Raw genomic sequence first — 20,070 nt, 5'->3', positions numbered from 1 at the left:
TGAATCCCCGCGGCCACTCTGAGTTGGCCTTTCCTATGGGAGTCCACTGTCATGGGCTGAACCGGCAGTTAATCAATCAATACATTAGTCAAACTAGCGCCTCCCTGTAAGACCTCCCGGAACTGATGACAGTACTACCTTGCCCAGGCTTCAGGTGAGCAGAGAGAGAAAGGGCTGGGATCAGTCTCTGCACTTGGTAACATTTCCGGGAACAACAACAAGGATGCCAGACCAGGTGCTAATCAGCTTCCCCCAGCCTGTCCTCCGGTGCTGTTTTCCTGATCCTAAAGCTCCCTGTGGTTTTCCGAGAAATCTCAGCCCCCTTCTACGATTTCTGGTCTTATATTAGTATGCCCTTCTCCTAACCCTCACCTCGCCTCATATGAACTGAGATTGCAGGCATATGAATTAATCGAATTAGTTGGTCAATCCATCACTCCTTTAGTCCATCTCTGGTATTTTATGAGCACCTACTGAGTGCAAATCAATTCATCAATTGATCTCACGGTATCTTTTCAGAGCCTATTGAGTGCAAAGCAATCTATCAATCAATGAAATGACATTTGTTGATCACTTACGGAGTGTTGATAGCATATATTGAAGGCGTGCCGAGTATTAAGCAATCCATCCATCAATCAAGTGGAATCTATTGGCTGCCTAATATGTCTTAGGCACTATACTACTACTTTCCAGTGAGGAGATAGATAGAGATGAGTTTCAAAGTGTGTAAGCCAGATTGAAAACCCTTGTTAGCCAGGGAGTGGAACAAATAGGGCAGATTGGAATGCCCGCCCAAATCAGGTGAAATCATTGCAATACAGTATAACCAAAACATATTCATATAGGCCGAGGATACATGTGAGAGGGGGAGTTAGAGGGTTGGAGTGAGCTGGGGAGTGGGAGGGTGGGAGTGGGAGAGAAGAGAGTGAGGGTGGGAGTGAGAGAGGGGAATGAGAGGATGGGAGTAAAAGGTGGTGAGCCTTTGGCTTCCCTTCCCTGCAATGACCAATGAGGTCTCTCCTCATTCATTCATTTATTCATTCATTCATTCATTCTTATTTATTGAGCATTTACTGTGTACAGAGCACTATACTAAGTGCTTGGGAAAGTGTAATACAGCAATAAAGAGAGATAATCCCTACCCACAACGAGCTCAGAGTCTGGGGGCTGGGGGGGGGGAGATACATCAATACAAGTAAACGGACATCAATACAAAGAAATAAAATTAACGTTATATACCTAAGTGCCACGGGGCGGGGACAGGGGGGAAGAGCAAATGGAAGTAGTCAGTGTTAAAGGGCCTCTTGCTAAAAGGCCTCATTTAGCTCGGATAAAGACGGAGAATAATCAGCGTGGCTTAGTGGAAAGAGCACGGGCTTGGAAATCAGAGGTCATGGGTTCAAATCTCGGCTCCACCGCTTGTCAGCTGTGTGACTTTGGGCAAGTCAGTTAACTTCTCTGTGCCTCAGTTACCTCATCAGTTCAATGGGGATTAAGACTGTAAACTCCAAGTGGGACAACCTGATCATCTTGTATCCTCCCCAGCGCTTAGAACAGTGCTTTGCATATAGTAAGCGCTTAACAAAGGCCATCATCATCGTCATTATTATTATTCTTTGCAAAAAAACACATTGAACCTAGAGATTTCTATTGGCTTCGGTACAGACGCGCTGAAAAAACCTCGGAACGTCTCTCACGTGGAGTGAAAAGGCTTGACTTCCTTCTGAGTGGATGAGGACAAACGGCTGAGGTAGCAGGGAGACTTGGACAAGGGAGGGATTTCCAAAAGGGCAGTGCGGGGCGCATAGGGGGATGGAGAACCATCAGGTCCTGGTTGTTAGACAGCAGATGAAGTCTAAGTCATATGTACACGTACCGAGTCTCCCTGGTTGACCCTCTGCGTCTTCTGCATATTTTCCCGTTGGATTTCACCGCTAAAGAATCACCCCTCGGTGGAAAATTGAAATCGGTTCACCAGGTCCCTGATGGCCTGCTTGACCTGCTGGTTCCATAGGGTGTAGATGAAGGGGTTCAGCATGGGGACCACGGAAGTGTAGAGCACGGCCACCCCCTTAGTCAGGTCCACCCTGTCCTTTGCGGACGGTTTGATATACATAAAGATGCAGCTGCCATATGTGATGGAGACCACGACCATGTGGGAAGAGCAGGTGGAAAAGGCTTTTCTCTTCTGCTGAGCAGAGGGCAGTCCCAGGATGGTGCGGGCGATAGCTGTGTAGGACACGGCCACTAACACCAAGGTGACCAGTAGTGTCCCCAAGGCCAAGTTGAAATCCATCAGCTCAAGGAACCCGGTGTCCGAACAGGAGAGCAGGAGCAGAGGGGAGACGTCACAGAAGAAGTGATCAATGGCTATGGAGCCACAGAAGTCCAGTTGGAGGCCAAGGATAATTGGAGGAAATATGACCAGGAACCAGGTCAGACAGGAGCAGAGGACAAGCAGGGTGCAGACTTTCTGGCTCATGACGGTCGTGTAGTGGAGAGGCTGGCAGATGGCGACGTACCGGTCATAGGACATGGCGGCAAGGAGGAAGAACTCGGTCACCCCCAGCAGAAAATAGAAGAATAGCTGAGTTGCACAACAGTTGTAGGAAATGGTCCTGTGCCCGGTGACAATGGTAGCCAGGAGTCTGGGAATGCAGGCGGAGGTGAAGCAGATCTCCAGGATGGAGAAGAAGCGCAGGAAGAAGTACATTGGGCTGTGGAGGCGGGAGTCCAGCAGGGTAAGAGTGACTATGGTCAGGTTTCCAGTGATGCTCAGAACGTATGTGACAGAAATGTACAGGAGAATCACCACCTGCAAGTCCGGGTCGTCTGTGAGCCCTAGGAGGATGAACTCAGTTACTTGCGTGTGATTCCTCATGGCCGACCTGTGACTCCTGTTGGATAACACCAGAGGAACATCAATGCAGCTCACTGGAGGGGGACAGAGGGCTGTGACTTCTCTCCCATTAGCCGAGCTGGGCAGGAACAGCTCCTGCTGTGAGAGACGTCTAGCATGGGCGGGGTCACATCGCAGTCCTTGAGATGACTTCATGGGTAGATGGCAGACAATTCCCAGGGGGACAAGGAAGCGTGGTTGTCCGAGCTGTGAGTCTTAGGCTTCATCTCCGAAAACCTGCGTGATGGTTGGAGGACAGATTACCTTTACTGAACACCTATTTGGGCAGTTCCAGCTCTAATAGCTCGGGGAAGTATGCCACAACTATTCCCTGCCCAGAAGAAGCTTCCATTTATATGGGATGGAAAGTATAAACATACCAATAGCGTGGTAAAAATGAGAATTCGAATAGCATATATGCCTGATTGTTGAGAATTGATGCATATTGCCTCCTCGAGCATGGGCCCGTTAATGCCTTGTGTACATGTGATGGGGGGAAATTGATCTTTGCCCAAGCCCATGAATGGCAAGGTTTCACCTGAATACATGCCCCCAAACCATCAACTGTCAACACCTGGATAACTGAGATTGTCAGGAACCTTGGAATTATGAGCATAAGACCCAGGGAGTGTTACGGAGCTCATGGTTCAGTCATTCCCAGGAGATGCTGCCAGAAAAGGGAGAAGGTCTTCAGGAGTCAAGTCCGGGATGGCTGCCCTGGATGAAGAATAAACAAGGTAATCAGGTATCACACTAGGTTCACAATCTAAGTAGGAAACAGATCAATAATTGAATCTCCATTAAAGCTTGGAGAGATTAAGTGATCGGTCAAAGGTCACCTAGCAGGTAGGTGGAGGAGCATGGAATTCAGGTCGTCTGACTCCCAGGACGTTTTTGTTTTCCACTAGACAACACTGCTTCTGTAGATTAGAGGATCTAGATACATGGTGCTGGTGAGGTGCTCAGATACTAACCAGCCAACAGGGAGCCTCTCTGGATCAAAGAGAACCTGCTTGGAACAGTAAGGATGACAAAGAGCAGATTGGGGATTGAGTTCTGGTGTGTGTGCGTGCACGTGTGTGTATTTGTCTCTCCCAGAGGTCTTTCCGGTTGGAACCCTCTTTTCCTTTAATAATAATCTTTAGAGATTAGATAACTGAAGCCCAGAGAAGATAAATGGCTTGCCCAAGGTCACACAACAGACAGGTGGCAGAGTCGGGAGTACTGTCCACGACCTCTGTCTCCCAAGCCCATGTTCTTGCCACTAGGATATGCTGCTTCCGTACTCCCTCTCCGTTCTGCACAGCTAATACACTTGGGTGTTTACCTTTTAAGTACTTGCTATTCACCCCACCTTCAATACTACAGCACTTGCATATGTATCCGTAATTCGTTTATGGATTTATATTTATGTTTCTCACTCCCTCTATACTTGAAGGTCACTGTGATCAGGGAACGGGTCTACAAACTCTGTTGTACTCTCCCAAGAGCTTCCTGAAGTGCTCTGTGCACAAGCGCTCAATAAACACTATTGACTGATTGATTTATTGACTGATAATTACCAGTTCTGAATGGGGGCTCCATGACAGGATCACAACCTTTGGGAGTCCGGGGCTGGAGGAACGGTGGCTGCAGTTGTCCATGGATTGAGGCTCTGAAATCCACAATGGAAAGGGAACGGACCAAAGTGACCCTGAGAGGTCCTCCCTTCCCTAGCATTCGGCCCTGATACCGGGGTTCTTCCCAAATGCCCATCTTGCATTTGGCAGAGAAGCCACGCTGAGCTAATGGTATGCCTATGTGGAATTTCCCACTTGTTCTTCTGTTCCGGGCTTTCACGCGCCTCTCCAAACGATACTCGTTTTTGCCCTCCCATCACCACTGGACAAGCCACCCCATCAAATATACACGAGGCCAAAGTGGGTGGGAAGGAAGGCATCGGGATTTTTCTCTGCTCATAGCAGGGGAGTCAGTCTGGGATCTTTGAGCAGCAGATGGGCTACTCTACCTAATGGTTTCTGATGGGCACAAGGGGACCAATTGTGAGAATAATGAAAGTCTCCCCAGGGGTTAGTCGGGAGACACTAATGAATGGTAGATGCTTTGGTGACTTTGGCTGTGAACGTTTAAAACCCGGATTGGGGTGGGGCCAAGATGCAGCCATTCCAAGCCATTGATTCTTAATCCAGGTTACCAATTCCGTCAGTCAGTCAATCGTTTTATTGAGTGCTTACTGAGTGCAGAGCACTCAGTATTCGCGCTTGGGAGAGATCAGTATAACAATATAACAGACACATTCCCTGACCACAACGAGCTTACAAGTCTAAAGAGGGAGACAGACATCAATATAAATAAATAAAATTGTAGATATGTACATAAATGCTATGGTGCTGGGAGGGGGATAAATAAAAGGAATAAATCAAGGCGACACAGAAGGGAGAGGGAGAAGAGTAAAAGAGTGAGACCAAGAGAAGAGTAAGCAAGATGGAGCAACGGGGATCTTCCTTCTACCAATGGTGGCTGGGCCGAGGAATGGTTGACGTATAGGGCTATTTGGGAATGGAACCTACTCTCAATTAATCCATCAATCATATTTCCTGAGCTTTCACTCGGGGCCCAGGACTGTACTGAAATCTTGGGAGACGACAGTGGAAACAATTGCTGGGAAGCAGCATGGCCTAGTGGAAAAGATCTCGAGTCTGGGTGTCAACGAACCTGGGCACTAGACATCACAAAAGAACTGCTGGACGATGTTGGACCCACAGAATCTCAGGGAGAAAGTCGAAGCTGAATACAGGACGCCAATCAGCACCCCGCTGAGCCAGGAGGCGGCTACCATCTTTCCACAGGCCGTGTTGTTCATGATGAGTTCATAGCGCAGGGGGTGGCAGATGGCCTAGCGATCGTAGGACATCGCCGTGAGGACGAACAGCTCTGAAGCAGCAAACAGATCCGCCAAAAAGACCTGGGCCACACAGCCCAGGAGGGTGATAGATCTATGATCTGTCAGTGAGATGACGACAGACTTGGGGACGGTGACGGGGATGTAGCAGAGGTCGATGACGGACAGGTTCCTGAGGAAGAAGTACATGGGGGTGTGGAGACACCGGTCGAGGGCAGTGACGGCGATGATGAGGAGATTACCCGTCAGAGCCGCCAGGTAGACCAGTAGGAACAACGCGGCATGGAATAGCTGCAGCTCCCGGACATCTGAGAAACTCAGCAGGAGGAATTCCCTCACCGTGGAGATGTTGGGCATTTCTGGGAGGCAGCATTAATTTCTGTATTTGATGAGCGAAGAGGCAAAGTTAGAGTCAATTGATGGGATAAGTGAAGGAATTGGCAGGACACCTGCTAGTGATTATGGAGAGGAGACAGTTATTGAATTCAAAATGATATCTGAGTTGAGTGGAGACGTTGAACATTTCTGGGAAATGGTGTCGACTCCCTGAAAAGGAAGGTGGAAGGAAGACTTCAATTTACAGACAATGATGTTGGGGGTGAAGGAATAAGAATAAGTCAATCAATTTTATTTAGTGAGTACCTAAAGAGGACACAGTAATAGTACATGTGATCATTGCCCCCAAGGAAATTACATTCTATTGCAAGCACCAAGCTATGAACTGTGTAGAAGCAGGGTGCTACTGGGAAGAACTCAGGCCCGGGAGTCAGAGGACCTGGCTTCTAATCCCAACTCTACCACTTGCCGGCTGCATAACCATGGGAAAGTGATTTAATTTCTCTAAGCCTCAGTTTTCTCAATAGCAAAATGAGGATTCGATACCTTTTTTCCCTCCTACTTAGTCTGTGAATCCTTCGTGGGACATGGCTGTGTTCTATCAGATTGTCCTGAATCTCCTCCAGCACTTAATACGTTGCTTGGAAGGTTGTAAGCACTTAATAACTATTAAGAATATTATTTTTGGTTGAGGAGACTGAAACTAAAATGAATAGGGGATAGAAGTCAGAGAACATAAAGATATGAACATAACTGCTGTGAAATTTTTTCGGTGGTTTTAGAGTCAAACAAGAAGTGCCTTTATATATAAATTCATCCATTTAATGGAGATAGAATTAGCCTCTTAGAAGGACCTGAATTCTAATCCTGTCCCCACCCCTTGTCAGCTGTATAACCTAGGGCAAGTAACTTACATTCTTTGTGCCTCAGTTATCTCATCTGTAAATTGGGGATTATGATTGAAAGCAACATGTGTGGCATAGACTGTGTTCAACCTGATTGTCTTGTATCCACCCCAGTGCTTCATACAGTACCTGGAATATAATAAGCACATAACAATACCATAAGACAAACAACAAAAATAAAACCCACATATACATCAAGCTGATTTAATTTGCTCAATATCTGCATTCACACGTGGACGCACACAAACACAAGAATACATAATTCAGCGTGGTTCAGTGGAAAGAGCCCAGGCTTTGGAGTCAGAGGTCATGGGTTCAAATCCAGGCTCTGCCAACTGTCAGCTGTGTGACTTTGGTCAAGTCACTTAACTTCTCTGGGCCTCGGTTGCCTCATCTGTAAAATGGGGATTAAAACTGTGACCCCCCCGTGGGACAACCTGATCACCTTGTAACATCCTCAGTGCTTATAACAGTGCTTTTCACATAGTAAGTGCTTAACAAATACCATTATTATTATTATTATTATTATTATTATTATTATTATTATTATTGTCCCTACAGCATCGCTCAGCCTACATCTTCTCCTCTCCTCAGCCTTCACTCAGGACAAGGTTTTGTGTCTTTTCACAAGCAACAAAAACTCACAATCGCCTTGAAGGCTCTCTGCCCTATGACTGCATTTCACTCCTGTCCATCGTTCATCTAGTCTTCTCAGCTCTCAAAGCAACTTTCTAGTTGTTACTCACGGTCGACTCTCCCGTTTCCATCTTAGCCTGGAACTCCCTCTCTTATCCACTGAATATCAGAGAGAGCACATGTCTTCCCGAATTCTGAGCACTGCTAAACCCACCCCACACACGTCGAACCAGCTTCCCCATTCATTCCCAGCCCCCTAAATCCACTTCACCCAAATCAAGCACGATTCAACTCATTTCCATCCTTATTTAATGGAAATAGCATGGGCCCAGGAGTTCTCTTCTTGAATGTGAGCTCCTTGTAGGTAGCATTCACATCTACCAGTTCTGTTTTATTGGACTCTCCCAAGCTTAGCCTAGTGGTGGTCAGAGGATTTGGGTTCTAATCCTTTCCGTCTCCTTCTACTGCTTTGGAACCTTGATCAATTTGCTTCACTTCTCTGGGCCTCTGTTTCCTTATCAGTGAAATGTCACGCAATAATTGCATGTTCATCTTTCATTCTTTCTTTCCTTCTAGAAGAAGAGGCAGGGCATGTGTCTGTTATGGTGTTCTAAAGTGGATAGCGCACAGGCTTGGGAATCAGAAGAAGTCAGAAGGACCTGGGTACTAATTCCAGCTCTGCCTCTTGTCTGCTGTGTGACCATGGTCATTTAATGTCTCTGAACCTCAGTTACCTCATCTGTAAAATGGGGGTTAGGACTGTGAGCCCCATGTGGAAAAAGGACTCTCCTCCTCCTCGACCTCTCAGCTGCCTTTGACACTGTGGACCACCCCCTTCTCCTCAACACGCTATCTGACCTTGGCTTCACAGACTCCGTCCTCTCCTGGTTCTCCTCTTATCTCTCCGGTCGTTCTTTCTCAGTCTCTTTTGCAGGCTCCTCCTCCCCCTCCCATCCTCTTACTGTGGGGGTTCCCCAAGGTTCAGTGCTTGGTCCCCTTCTGTTCTCAATCTACACGCACTCCCTTGGTGACCTCATTCGCCCCCACGGCTTCAACTATCATCTCTACGCTGATGACACCCAGATCTACATCTCTGCCCCTGCTCTCTCCCCATCTCTCCAGGCTTGCATCTCCTCCTGCCTTCAGGACATCTCCACCTGGATGTCTGCCCGCCACCTGAAGCTCAACATGTCGAAGACTGAACTCCTTGTCTTCCCTCCCAAACCTTGTCCTCTCCCTGACTTTCCCATCTCTGTTGACGGCACTACCATCCTTCCCGTCTCACAAGCCCGCAACCTTGGTGTCATCCTCGACTCCGCTCTCTCATTCACCCCTCACATCCAAGCCGTCACCAAAACCTGCCGGTCTCAGCTCCGCAACATTGCCAAGATCCGCCCTTTCCTCTCCATCCAAACTGCTACCCTGCTCATTCATGCTCTCATCCTATCCCGTCTGGACTACTGCACCAGCCTTCTCTCTGATCTCCCATCCTCGTGTCTCTCCCCACTTCAATCCATACTTCATGCTGCTGCCCGGATTATCTTTGTCCAGAAACGCTCTGGGCATATTACTCCCCTCCTCAAAAACCTCCAATGGCTACCAATCAATCTGCGCATCAGGCAGAAACTCCTCACCCTGGGCTTCAAGGCTCTCCATCACCTCGCCCCCTCCTACCTCACCTCCCTTCTCTCCTTCTACTGCCCAGCCCGCACCTTCCGCTCCTCCGCCGCTAATCTCCTCACCGTACCTCGTTCTCGCCTGTCCCGCCATCGACCCCCGGCCCACGTCATCCCCCGGGCCTGGAATGCCCTCCCTCTGCCCATCCGCCAAGCTAGCTCTCTTCCTCCCTTCAAGGCCCTGCTGAGAGCTCACCTCCTCCAGGAGGCCTTCCCAGACTGAGCCCCTTCCTTCCTCTCCCCCTCATCCCCCTCTCCATCCCCCCCATCGTATCTCCTTCCCTTCCCCACAGCACCTGTATATATGTATATATGGTTGTACATATTTATTACTCTATTTATTTATTTATTTATTCTACTTGTACATATCTATCCTATTTATTTTATTTTGTTGGTATGTTTGGTTTTGTTCTCTGTCTCCCCCTTTTAGACTGTGAGCCCACTGTTGGGTAGGGACTGTCTCTATGTGTTGCCAATTTGTACTTCCCAAGCGCTTAGTACAGTGCTCTGCACATAGTAAGCGCTCAATAAATACGATTGATTGATTGATTGATTGATTGATTGACTGTGCTTAACTTGTATCCACCCCAGCGCTTAGGAAAGTGCTTGGGACATAGTAAGAGCTTAACGAGTACTACTACTATTATTATTACTCTCCAAGTGTTTAGTGTGTACAATAAGCTCTCAATAAATATGATCCAAGATTACTTAATTGATAGTAAATTATACTGTGTCAACGTAGCCCAGCCAGCTGGAAAGCCCATGAAGGCAGGGATTCCAACCTTTCCCGTTATTTGTTTTCTCCCAACATTTGGGAAAAACTCTTACAGGGATCAATTGTTAATACTGCCAGTGGCAGTTCAAAGCTGGTCACACTCTCTCAGTCCTGCATGTTATATACCATCTGCAAGGGATTCTGGGACCCAAGAAAGCCCACAGTGACTGTCCATAGTGCTGACACAGTGCTGGAGCACGTTAGCCTGGTGGGTAGTTGGCATGGTAGCAGCATGGCAAAGTGGAAAGTGCATGGGCTTGTTAGCCAGAGGTCATGGGTTCTAATCCCGGCTCTGCCACTTGTCAGCTGTGTGACTTTAGGCAAGTCATTTAATTTCTCTGGCCTCAGCTACCTTATCTGTAAAATGGGGATTAAGAATGAGAGCCCCACGTGGGACGACCTGATCACCTTGTATTCCCCCCAGCGCTTAGAACAGTGTTTTGCATATAGTAAGCGCTGAACAAATGCCATCATTATTATGGTAGCAAGGTTTGAGGATGAAGGAAGAGAGGTGTGTGATTGTTGGGGTTTACTGACCTGGGAAGCACTTCCCCTCCTGCTAGCACCATTGCCCCGCTGGGAGCCGCTGCCCTGGTCCGAACCCCAACTTAGGCCCCAGACTGGCTCCATCACTTCCATCCTCATTTTCGTTCCCCTCGCCCCTCCATCCTACTCACCCCCTGTCACCCTCATCAGGGCAGCGTGGGGCTGGGGATCGCTGACCTCTGCAGAGCTGGGCTTGTCCCCTCTTTCATCTCAGACTCCTGGGTTCGGTCAGCCAGAAAGGAACATAGAGGAGCCCTCGGTCACTCTCCACTCCCCTTCAGACCCTGAGAAGCTCTCCAGACGGGCTCTGAAACCTGTAGTTAAAGCAGGAGCTGCTCCGAGGGGGTCCCTGGAGGATGGCTCGGGGCCCTGCCGAGGGACCTCAGGGCCTGGACAAGCCAAGCACCCTCTGGTCACGTGGTTTATGAGGTTTCTGGAAGACAAGGGCACGCCCCTGCAGCATCAATGATGGTGCCGGCCCTCAGGGTTCCCGCGGAAACAGCGGCAGCTGCATTCCAGCGTCCCACGGTTCCTGTTTTCAACGGCAGTCTTTAGCCACAGTGAATGGTTTCACCTTTGTCCAATTCACAACCTGAAACACTCAATCTGTCAGTCAATCCGTTGAAGGTCTGTTCATACTGACTAAATAAACTGTACTGAATCAAGGGTTCATTCACTTTCTCATCTTTCCCTTCTCTCCTTCCTCCTCTACATACTTTATTCTGTGTCTATCTCTCGCATTAGATCATAATCTCCTAGAGTGGAGGAACAATGCAATTTTATCTCTTGTCACCTCTCCTGAGAGCTGACTACAGTGCTTTGCACCCAGCATGTGGACAATCAATACCACTGATAATAATAATAGTAACGATTATGGCCTTTGTTAAGCGCTTACTATGTGCAAAGCACCCTCCTAAGTGCTGGAGTAGGTACAAGGTAATAAGGTTGAACACAGTCCCTATCCCACATGGGGCTCACAGTCTCAATCCCCATTTTACAAATAAGGTAACTGAGGCACAGAAAAGTGAAGTGATTTGCCCAAGGTCACAGGGCAGACAAATAGCGGAGCTGGGATTAGAACCCGCGACCTCTATCTCCCAAGCCCGTGCTCTAGATGGATGGGTGGATGGATGGATGGATAGATGAATGGTTGGAAGGATTAATGGATGGAAGGAAGAAAAGACAGATTAACAAGAGAGGATGGAGTTGACAAGAAAGATGGAGCTGCAGTCACCCTTTCTTCCCTTCTCCCATACCATCTCCCATTTCCCAACTTTCATTCCCACCCTCAGAGTCTTGCTAAAAAGCATATCATTATATTTTCATAATCGTTACTAATACTTGTATCATTATAAATAATAGTAATAACAGTAATAATGGCATTTGTTAAGCGCTTAATATGTGCCAAGCACTGTTCTAAGCTCTGGGAGAGATACAAGGTAATCAGGTTGTCCCACGTGGGTCTCACATTCTTAATCCCCGTTTGATAGATGAGGTAACTGAGGCACAGAGAAGTTAAGTGACTTGCCCAAAGTCACACAGCTGACAAGTGCCAGCTGTGTTTATTGTATTTATTAAGAGGTTGTGTGCCTGAACTATTCCACGTGCTGGAGTAGAAACAAAACAATCGGTTCAAACACAATTCCTGCCCCACAGGAACTCAGAGTGTAAGAGCAAGAGACATTCTAGGGACGTTAAGTCACTGCCCCTAGGTCACACAGTAAGTCAGTAACAGAGTTGGCATCAGAACTTGAGACTCAATAAATCAATCAAACATATTTATTGAGCACTTACTCTGGGCCCAGCACTGTACTATGCACTTAGAATAGTTCATTATAACAGAGTTGGTAAACACGTTCCGTGCCCACAGTGAGCTTATAGCCTAGAGCGATTCCCATTCTTTTAAGCCATGATAAAAAAATTTTTTTAAGTGTGGTATTTGTTAAGCACTTGCTATGTGGCAAGCACTATTCTAAGCACAGTGGGGTAGATACAAGGTAATTGGGTTGTCCCATGTAGGGTTCACAGTCATAATCCCCATTTTACAAATGAAGTAACTGAGGCACGGAGAAGTTACGTGGCTTGCCCAATGTCACACAGAAGACATGTGGCTGAGCAGGGATTAGAACCTCCTCCAAACAGGGTTTACTGTACTACGTACTTTGGAGAGTACAGTTTAACAAAGTTGCTAAACACATTCCCTGCTCACTGTGAGTTTACAGTATACAAGGACTCCCCTTCCCATAGGCCATGATGCCTCCCCAAAACTGGATTGTCAGTCATACTTCAGTCCTAGCCGCCTCCCTCCCAGACTTTGACAATTCATCATCGTCCAGCGCTCTCTGTGAACCCTGTAGGACAGCTAAGTATATGGCTAGATCCAAGGGCAATTCCTCGGTAAAGCAGTGGTGTGAGATTATTTGCACAAGGAAGGAGACATTCTGTCCCAGAGCAGGGGCCGGGTGAATGACCCTTCTGGGATCCTGCCCATGACGGCCTTCATGTCCCGGTTCCTCAGGCTGTAGATGAAGGGGTTCAGGGCCGGGGGCACCACTGTGTATAAAGCAGACACCAGCAGGTCCACGATCAAGGAGGAGTCTGAGGACTGCTTTATATAAACAAATAAACCCGTAGAGAGGAAAGCAGTGACGAAGATAAGGTGAGGCAGGCAGGTGGAGAAGGCTTTGGCTCGGCCCTCGGTGGCCAGCATCCTCAGCACGGCCCTGAAGATGCGCACATATGAGACGGCGATAGCAATGAAGCAGACGACACCTAAGGCTGCCCCAGAAATCACAGTCGCGTCGATGCCGATGTGCTTCTCGGAGGATGTGATCTTCAGCAGCGCGGGGATGTCACAGAAGAACTGGGGGAAGGTGTTGGACCCTCAGAAGGACAGAGAGAACGTCCCAGCTGAACACATTGCTGAAACCAGGCCTGTGCTGAGCCAGGAAGTGGCAGCCATCTTCCCAAAGGACCCTCGAGCCCTGACGACCTCGTAGCTCAGGGGGAGGCAGATGGCAGCATAGCGGTCCTAGGTCTTCACCGTGAGGATGGACAGCTATGAGCCGCCAACCCAGACCACGGAGAGGACCTGGACGGCACAGCTCGCTAGGGAGATGGATCTCTTGTTGGTCAGGGAGTTCTTGATGGATTTGGGGACAATGACGGAGATGTAGCAGAGTTCAAGTACGGACAGCTGCCTGATTTAGAAGGACATGGCAGTGTGGAGGCGCTGGTCAAGGGCAGTAATGGTGACGATGAGGAGATTCCCCGTCATGGCTGCCGGGTAGACCAGGAGGAACAGCGCCGCCTGGACCAGCTGCAGCTCCCGGACCACGGAGGAACCCAGCAGGAGGAGGTCCCTCACCATGGAGATGCTGGTCATTGGTAGATGATGATGACTCCCTGCACAGGACAAAGATCTTGATGAGGTGAAGAAATCAACAAGAATTTTGCCGGTGAGTCTATGGAAGGAGAAGCTTATGGCATATTGGAAGTGAGTTATCAATAACAAAATGACCTAGAAACTTGGTAAAAGTCTTCCACGTAACTAGGAGCCACGAAACTAGGAGGGAATTCCAAAGGAGGATTGACCCATAATTCTCCAAGTGGGGACAACAAAATGACAAAGATATAAGATGGGAAAGCAATCATGGTAATAATAGCAGTAATAACAGCAAAAACCCTTCTAGAAGTTGTAGTATCAGTCATTCAAGCAATTAGGAAATCGTATTTTTGAGCATTTACCGTGTGCAGAGCACTGTACTAAATACCTGGGAGAATACAATGTAACAGAGTTGGTAGACAAGTTCCCTCCCCACAACAACCTTACAGTCTAAAGGGGTATAAAGATGTTAATATAAAATAAATTAATAATAAGACTGTAAGCTCATTGTGGGTAGGGAGTGTGTGTTACATTGTTATATTGTACTCTCCCAAGTATTTAGTATAGTGCTCTACACACAGAGCTCTGCTCTAAGCTCAATAAATATTCATTAATTCAATCGTATTTATTGAGCGCTTACTGTGTGCAGAGCACTGTACTAAGCTGATTAACTGACTGGTAATAGTAATAACAGTGTTTATTGAGCCCCCCGTGGACACAGAAAGCAAGGCTATACCAACCTTACAAGGCACCCTGAAGCACAGAAATTCATTCTCACCCACAAAATTACAGCTAAACATACATGTATCCAAACACATAATGCCCTCACATGTATTCCCGCTCACTCACAGACCGGGGTTCTCCCACACACAGACAGTCGCACAGAGTCAATCGTATTTATTGAGCGCTTACTTTTTGCAAAGCACTGTGCTAATCACTTGGGAGAGTAAAATACAAAGAAGTAGGTAGACGCATACACCCATAAGCGTATCTAGCCACTCATTCAGCTCTTCCGTGACCTCCAAACCTGTTCCCTAGGGTGAAACGGAGAACGTTCCCCACTGTTCCCTACCAAGATGTAGGGACTTCCTTAAAGTCTGGGATTTGCCCCATGATTCTCTTACCCTGCCCTAAGCTCGTACACACAGGAGCGCGTGCGCGCGCACACACACAGACACACAGACACAGACACAGACACAGACACAGACACACACACACACACACACACACAGCTGCGGGTCCAGGGAATCCGAATGCAGCTGTCTCAATACGAGGAAAATGAACTGCAGAGTGAAGTCTGGTTAAACAGGGAAGGGTCTGACGTGAGACCCCAATTACATACGTCAACTCGGTCTTGGCAGAGTGCTGGAAGAAATGATTAATCAATGATATTCACTGAGCGCTTTCTGTGTTTGGAGCACTGGACTAAAACGTTAAGGAGAGGACAATCCAACAAAGTTGGTAGACACGTACCCTGCCCATAACAAGCTGACAGTCTAGGGGGATGGAAGGAAGATGGAGCGTTGACGAAGGGGCGACGAAGAGATGATGGAGGGATGACAGAGGGCCGATGGAGGGCCGATTAAGGGCTGTAAGCGAGACGATGAAGGAGCTGTCCTAGAACAAACAGCAGATAAATGCTGGTCCAGGTACAAAGACAATGCGACTAAGAACCTGAGCGGAAGAAGTGATTCCAGTACTAGTGGCTTGTGCTGTGATACCTGCCACTGTCTCGTCCCTGCTGAAGCCTGGTTTCTGCTTCTGCAAACCCGCCTGCAATGCAGCCCTAATCCGAACTTCAACCTGGGGGCCGAATGCGAGATTCTTCATAGACTCACTACGGGCTGCTGGCCTCTCCCCGCCCCTCCATCCCCACCCCAGAGCACACTCACCAGGGCAGCGTGGGACTGGGGGTCGCCGACCTCTGCCATGTTGGGCTGGTCCCCTGTCTCCCCTCGGATTCCTGGGTTCGGTCAGCCAAGGAGGGACAACGAGGAGCCCTCATCCCCTCTCCACTCTCCCGCGGACACTGAGATGCTTCTCCAGACAGACCCCGTCCCCAAAGATAAAGCTGGCACAACTCTGAGGGGAATCCCTGGAGGACCGGATCGGGGCCCTACCCAGGGTCCTCGGGGCCCAGGCGACAAGAGAACCCTCTGGTCACGTGGTTCTTGGTCCTTGAAACTTGTCTACAGGATGAAATATCGTCTCAGACGTTTTTCATCCGTCAGCCTCCTTGTTTTCAGTTTCTCAGTTTCTGCTTTCCATTCAGTAGCTGTTTGATTAATCTGCTGTTGCTCATTTTCCTTTTATCAGTCAATCAATCAATCGATAGTATTTATTGCATGCTTCTCTGTGCGGAACTCTGATCACCACCCCACATAGTAGTGTCCAGGTGAGTATAGCATTGATGCTTGGAGACTGACTACTATTCAGAACTTCATTGTTCATGGAATTCGTTAAGTACTTACAATGTATCAAGCACTGTTCTAAGTACAGGGGTAGGTAAAAAAACAATCAGTTTCCACACGGGGCTCACAGTCTAAGTCGGGGGAGGAACAGGTATTGAATCTCCATTTTACAGATGAGGAAACTGAGGGATGGAGAAATGAAGTGACTTGCCCAAGGTCACATAGCACGGAATTGGCAGAGCTAGGATTACAACTCTGGTCCTCTGATGTATGGGCCCGTGCTCCTTCCACTAGGCCATGCTGCTTCACTGATCTTTTCTTGTAGTTTGAGAGTTAGTCCTGAATAATTAGTGGTGCTGGTGGAACTCTGCTTCAGCAGGTGTGGTGCCTGGATGACTTAGTGGATAGAACATGGGCCCAGAGGTCAGAGGACCTGGGTTGTAATCCTAACTCTGCCAATTCCCTGCTATGTGATCTTGGGCAAGTCACTTCATTCCTCCATTCCTCAGTTGCCTCATCTGTAAAATGGGGACTAAGACCACGAACCCCAGGAGGGACAAGGACTATGTCCAAACATATTAACTTGTATCTACCCAATTGCTTAGTACAGTGTCTGTCACATAGTAAGTGCTTAACAAATACCAGTTTGAAAATAACAACACAAAAAAGCGTTGATTATCAATATGAGTGCCAGTGAAAAAACAGAAACAAAACAAAAATTAATTAATCACACAGGGGAAAATTACTTTTGTTTGAGCCATACTGTGCAAATGCACACACACACACACACACACACACACACACACACACACACATTTAGACATGAGACACTGTACAGACATGCAAGAATAGGAGCAAGGTACATTCTGCAACGTGGTAATTGTGCAGTGTAAAGTTTAGAAGTTTGAGGTCGGGTTCCAAGGAAGGGTTATGAGTCAATTAAGGAGCTAATCCCCCTCCGATGACATTATTTCTCGGGGTAAATTAGTTCCAACTGACAATGATACGACTTTGAGTGTCACCTTTCATTAAGACTTGTGCCCTCTTTCGAAGGGTGGCCTTCAGCTCAGGAGGCAGAAGACGAATCTAGCTTGACACAGTCTGTCTGTGGAAACGAGGAGCTTGTTCTAAATAAGTGTTATACATGGTTTGCCATCCTTCTAGGGTGGTCTGCTGGTGAAACACACGAAGATCCGGTCTCTGAAAGATGCTGGGGTCAGTTACTGTGGCCATGTAAACTCCAGCAGGCAAAGAATGGTGACTTCACATCCCCAAGGTGAAAGCCATTCCCTGCCTAGCCCTCTCCCCTGGGTGGCCTTCATGTCCCTGTTCCTCAGGCTGTAGATGAGGGGGTTCAGGGTGAGGTGTACCATGGTGTAGAACACGGACATCAGCAAGTCCAGGGCTGAGGGGGAATCTGAGGGTGGCTTCAAGAAAACATAGAAACAAGTGATACCAAAGAGAATGACGACGGCGGCCGGCATCCTCAATACGGCCCGGAAGATGCGCGCATATGAGACGATGATGAGAATGAAGCAGACGACGCCTAACACTAACCCAGCGGTAATGCTCACGTCAACAGTGTCTTGGTCCTCGGATCAGGTATCTTCACCGGGGAGGTGACGTCGCAGAAAAACTGCTGGACGACGTTGGACCCTTAGAAGGACTGGGAGAAGGTCTAAGCTGAAAACAAGACTCCAAGCAGGCCCCCACTGAGCCACGAGGAGGCCGCCATCTTCCCACAAGCCACTCTGTTCATGAAGACCTCGTAACGCAGGGGGAGGCAGAGGGTGGCATAGCGGTCATAGGACATCACCGTGAGGAGAAATTATTCTGCACCTACGAAAGGAAAATCACCAGACAGACCTGCTGCACAGAGAAGGAGATTTCTCTACGGTTGGTCAGGGCGTTGTGGATGGATTTGGGGACGGTGTTGGAGAGGTAGCAGAGGTCGAGGACAGACAAGTTCCTGAGAAAGAAGTACATGGGCGTGTGGAGGCGCCGGTCGAGAGCGGTGAGGCGATGATAAGGAGATTCCCCGCCAGGGCCACCAGGTAGACCAGGAGGAACAGCGCGGCGTGGACCAGCTGCAGTTCCCGGACCTCCGAGAATCCTAGCAGGAGGAATCACCTCACCGCCATGCGGTTGACCATTTCCCAAAGATTGCTGAGACCATCTACAAAAGCAATTAGGAGGAAGATATTTCAGAGCCTCAACAGAAAATGACAGCCAAATCAATCCATCAATGGTATTCATTGTGCATTTACTTTGTTCAGATCACTATAGTAAGCGATTCTAATATAGTAGAATTGGCAGACATATTTGCTATCGACGAGGAGCTTACAGGCTAGAGGAGGAGAAATACATTGAAATACATTTTAAATATGTACATAAGTGTTGTGGGGATGTGCGTGGGGAGAATAAAGGATGTAAATCCAAGTGCAAGGGCAAGGCAGAAGGGAAAGGAAGTAGCGAAAATGAAAGCTCAGTTGGGAAGAGCCTCTTGGAGGCGATGTGATTTTATTAAGTCTTTGAAAGTGGGGAGAGCGATGGTCTGTCAGAATGGACAGCGAGGCCTAATTGAAAGAGCAAGGGCTTGAGAGTCAGAAGGACCTGGGTTCCAGTCCTTGCTCTGCCACAGGCCTGCTGTGTGACCTTGTGCAAGTCACATGACTTCTCTGGGCCTCAGTTCCCTCATCTGTAAATTGGGGTTTACGCCCATGTGCCCCATGTGCAGCAGAGGCTGTGTCCAACCTGAGAACCTTGAATCTTCCCCAGCGCTTAGAACAGTGCTATCAAATACAATTATTATTATTATTATTATTATTATTATTATATGAAGAGAGACCAGAATACAGTGAGTAGGTTGGTTTTAGATGAGCCGAATGTGTCGACATGAGAAGCTGACCCTCTTAATCTTCAACCTTTAGTCAGAAGGAAACCAAAGTCAATCGATCAAATACTACTTATTATGTTGCTGAGCACAACCAAATAAATTATCTCTCACCAGATGTAGCCTCTTGTTTCATGACAAATCTGGTGTAGGAGAGCCTTTTATCTCCCATCTGAGCTTAACCCTCATTTAGTTGTCAGTGACTGCCATCTCAAAGGACCATGTCTAATGTAGCCACTATTTTTCTCTTCCACAGAACTGAGCATGGTGCTCTTCAGATAGTAGGTGCTTAGTAAAAACCAATGAATGGCAGACATTACCAGCTCTGACCATGTTTCTCCACTCCTTCAGAACCTCCAGTGGTTGTCCAGCCACCTCTGCATCAAACAGAAACTCCTCACCATCATCTTTACAACACTCAATCACCTCGCCCCCTCCTATCTCACCTCCCTACTCTTCTACTACAAGTCAGCCCGCACACTTCCCTCCTCTAATGCCAACCTATTCACCCTACCTCCATCTCTTCTCTTTCACCAACGACCTATTTTCCACGTCCTGTCTCTTGCCTGGAATATACTCCCTTTCCATAGCCTACAGATATTTACTCTCCCCACCTTCAAAGTCTTATTAAAATCACATCTCCAAGAGGCCTTCCTACACTAAATCCCGATTTCCTCCCCTCCCACTCCCTTTCTTGTCGCCCTTC

The 20,070-nt window shown here is 48.0% G+C and overlaps 1 protein-coding gene across 1 annotated transcript; it reads right to left on the bottom strand.

Annotated features, from left to right (window-relative positions):
• Nucleotides 1-1,942: 1,942 nt before the first annotated feature.
• LOC119923660 (olfactory receptor 6C74-like) lies at nucleotides 1,943-2,902 on the bottom strand. Its single transcript, XM_038742982.1, has one exon. It carries the CDS (start codon nucleotides 2,879-2,881, stop codon nucleotides 1,943-1,945), a length of 939 nt encoding a protein of 312 aa, XP_038598910.1. The 5' UTR covers nucleotides 2,882-2,902.
• Nucleotides 2,903-20,070: the final 17,168 nt, after the last annotated feature.

The sequence above is a fragment of the Tachyglossus aculeatus genome, unplaced genomic scaffold, assembly GCF_015852505.1.
Source record: "Tachyglossus aculeatus isolate mTacAcu1 unplaced genomic scaffold, mTacAcu1.pri scaffold_213_arrow_ctg1, whole genome shotgun sequence".
In the NCBI taxonomy this organism is placed as follows: Eukaryota; Metazoa; Chordata; class Mammalia; order Monotremata; family Tachyglossidae; genus Tachyglossus; species Tachyglossus aculeatus.
The sequence above is the reverse complement of the archived record's forward strand: the minus strand, read 5'-3'. Positions and strand labels throughout refer to the sequence as shown.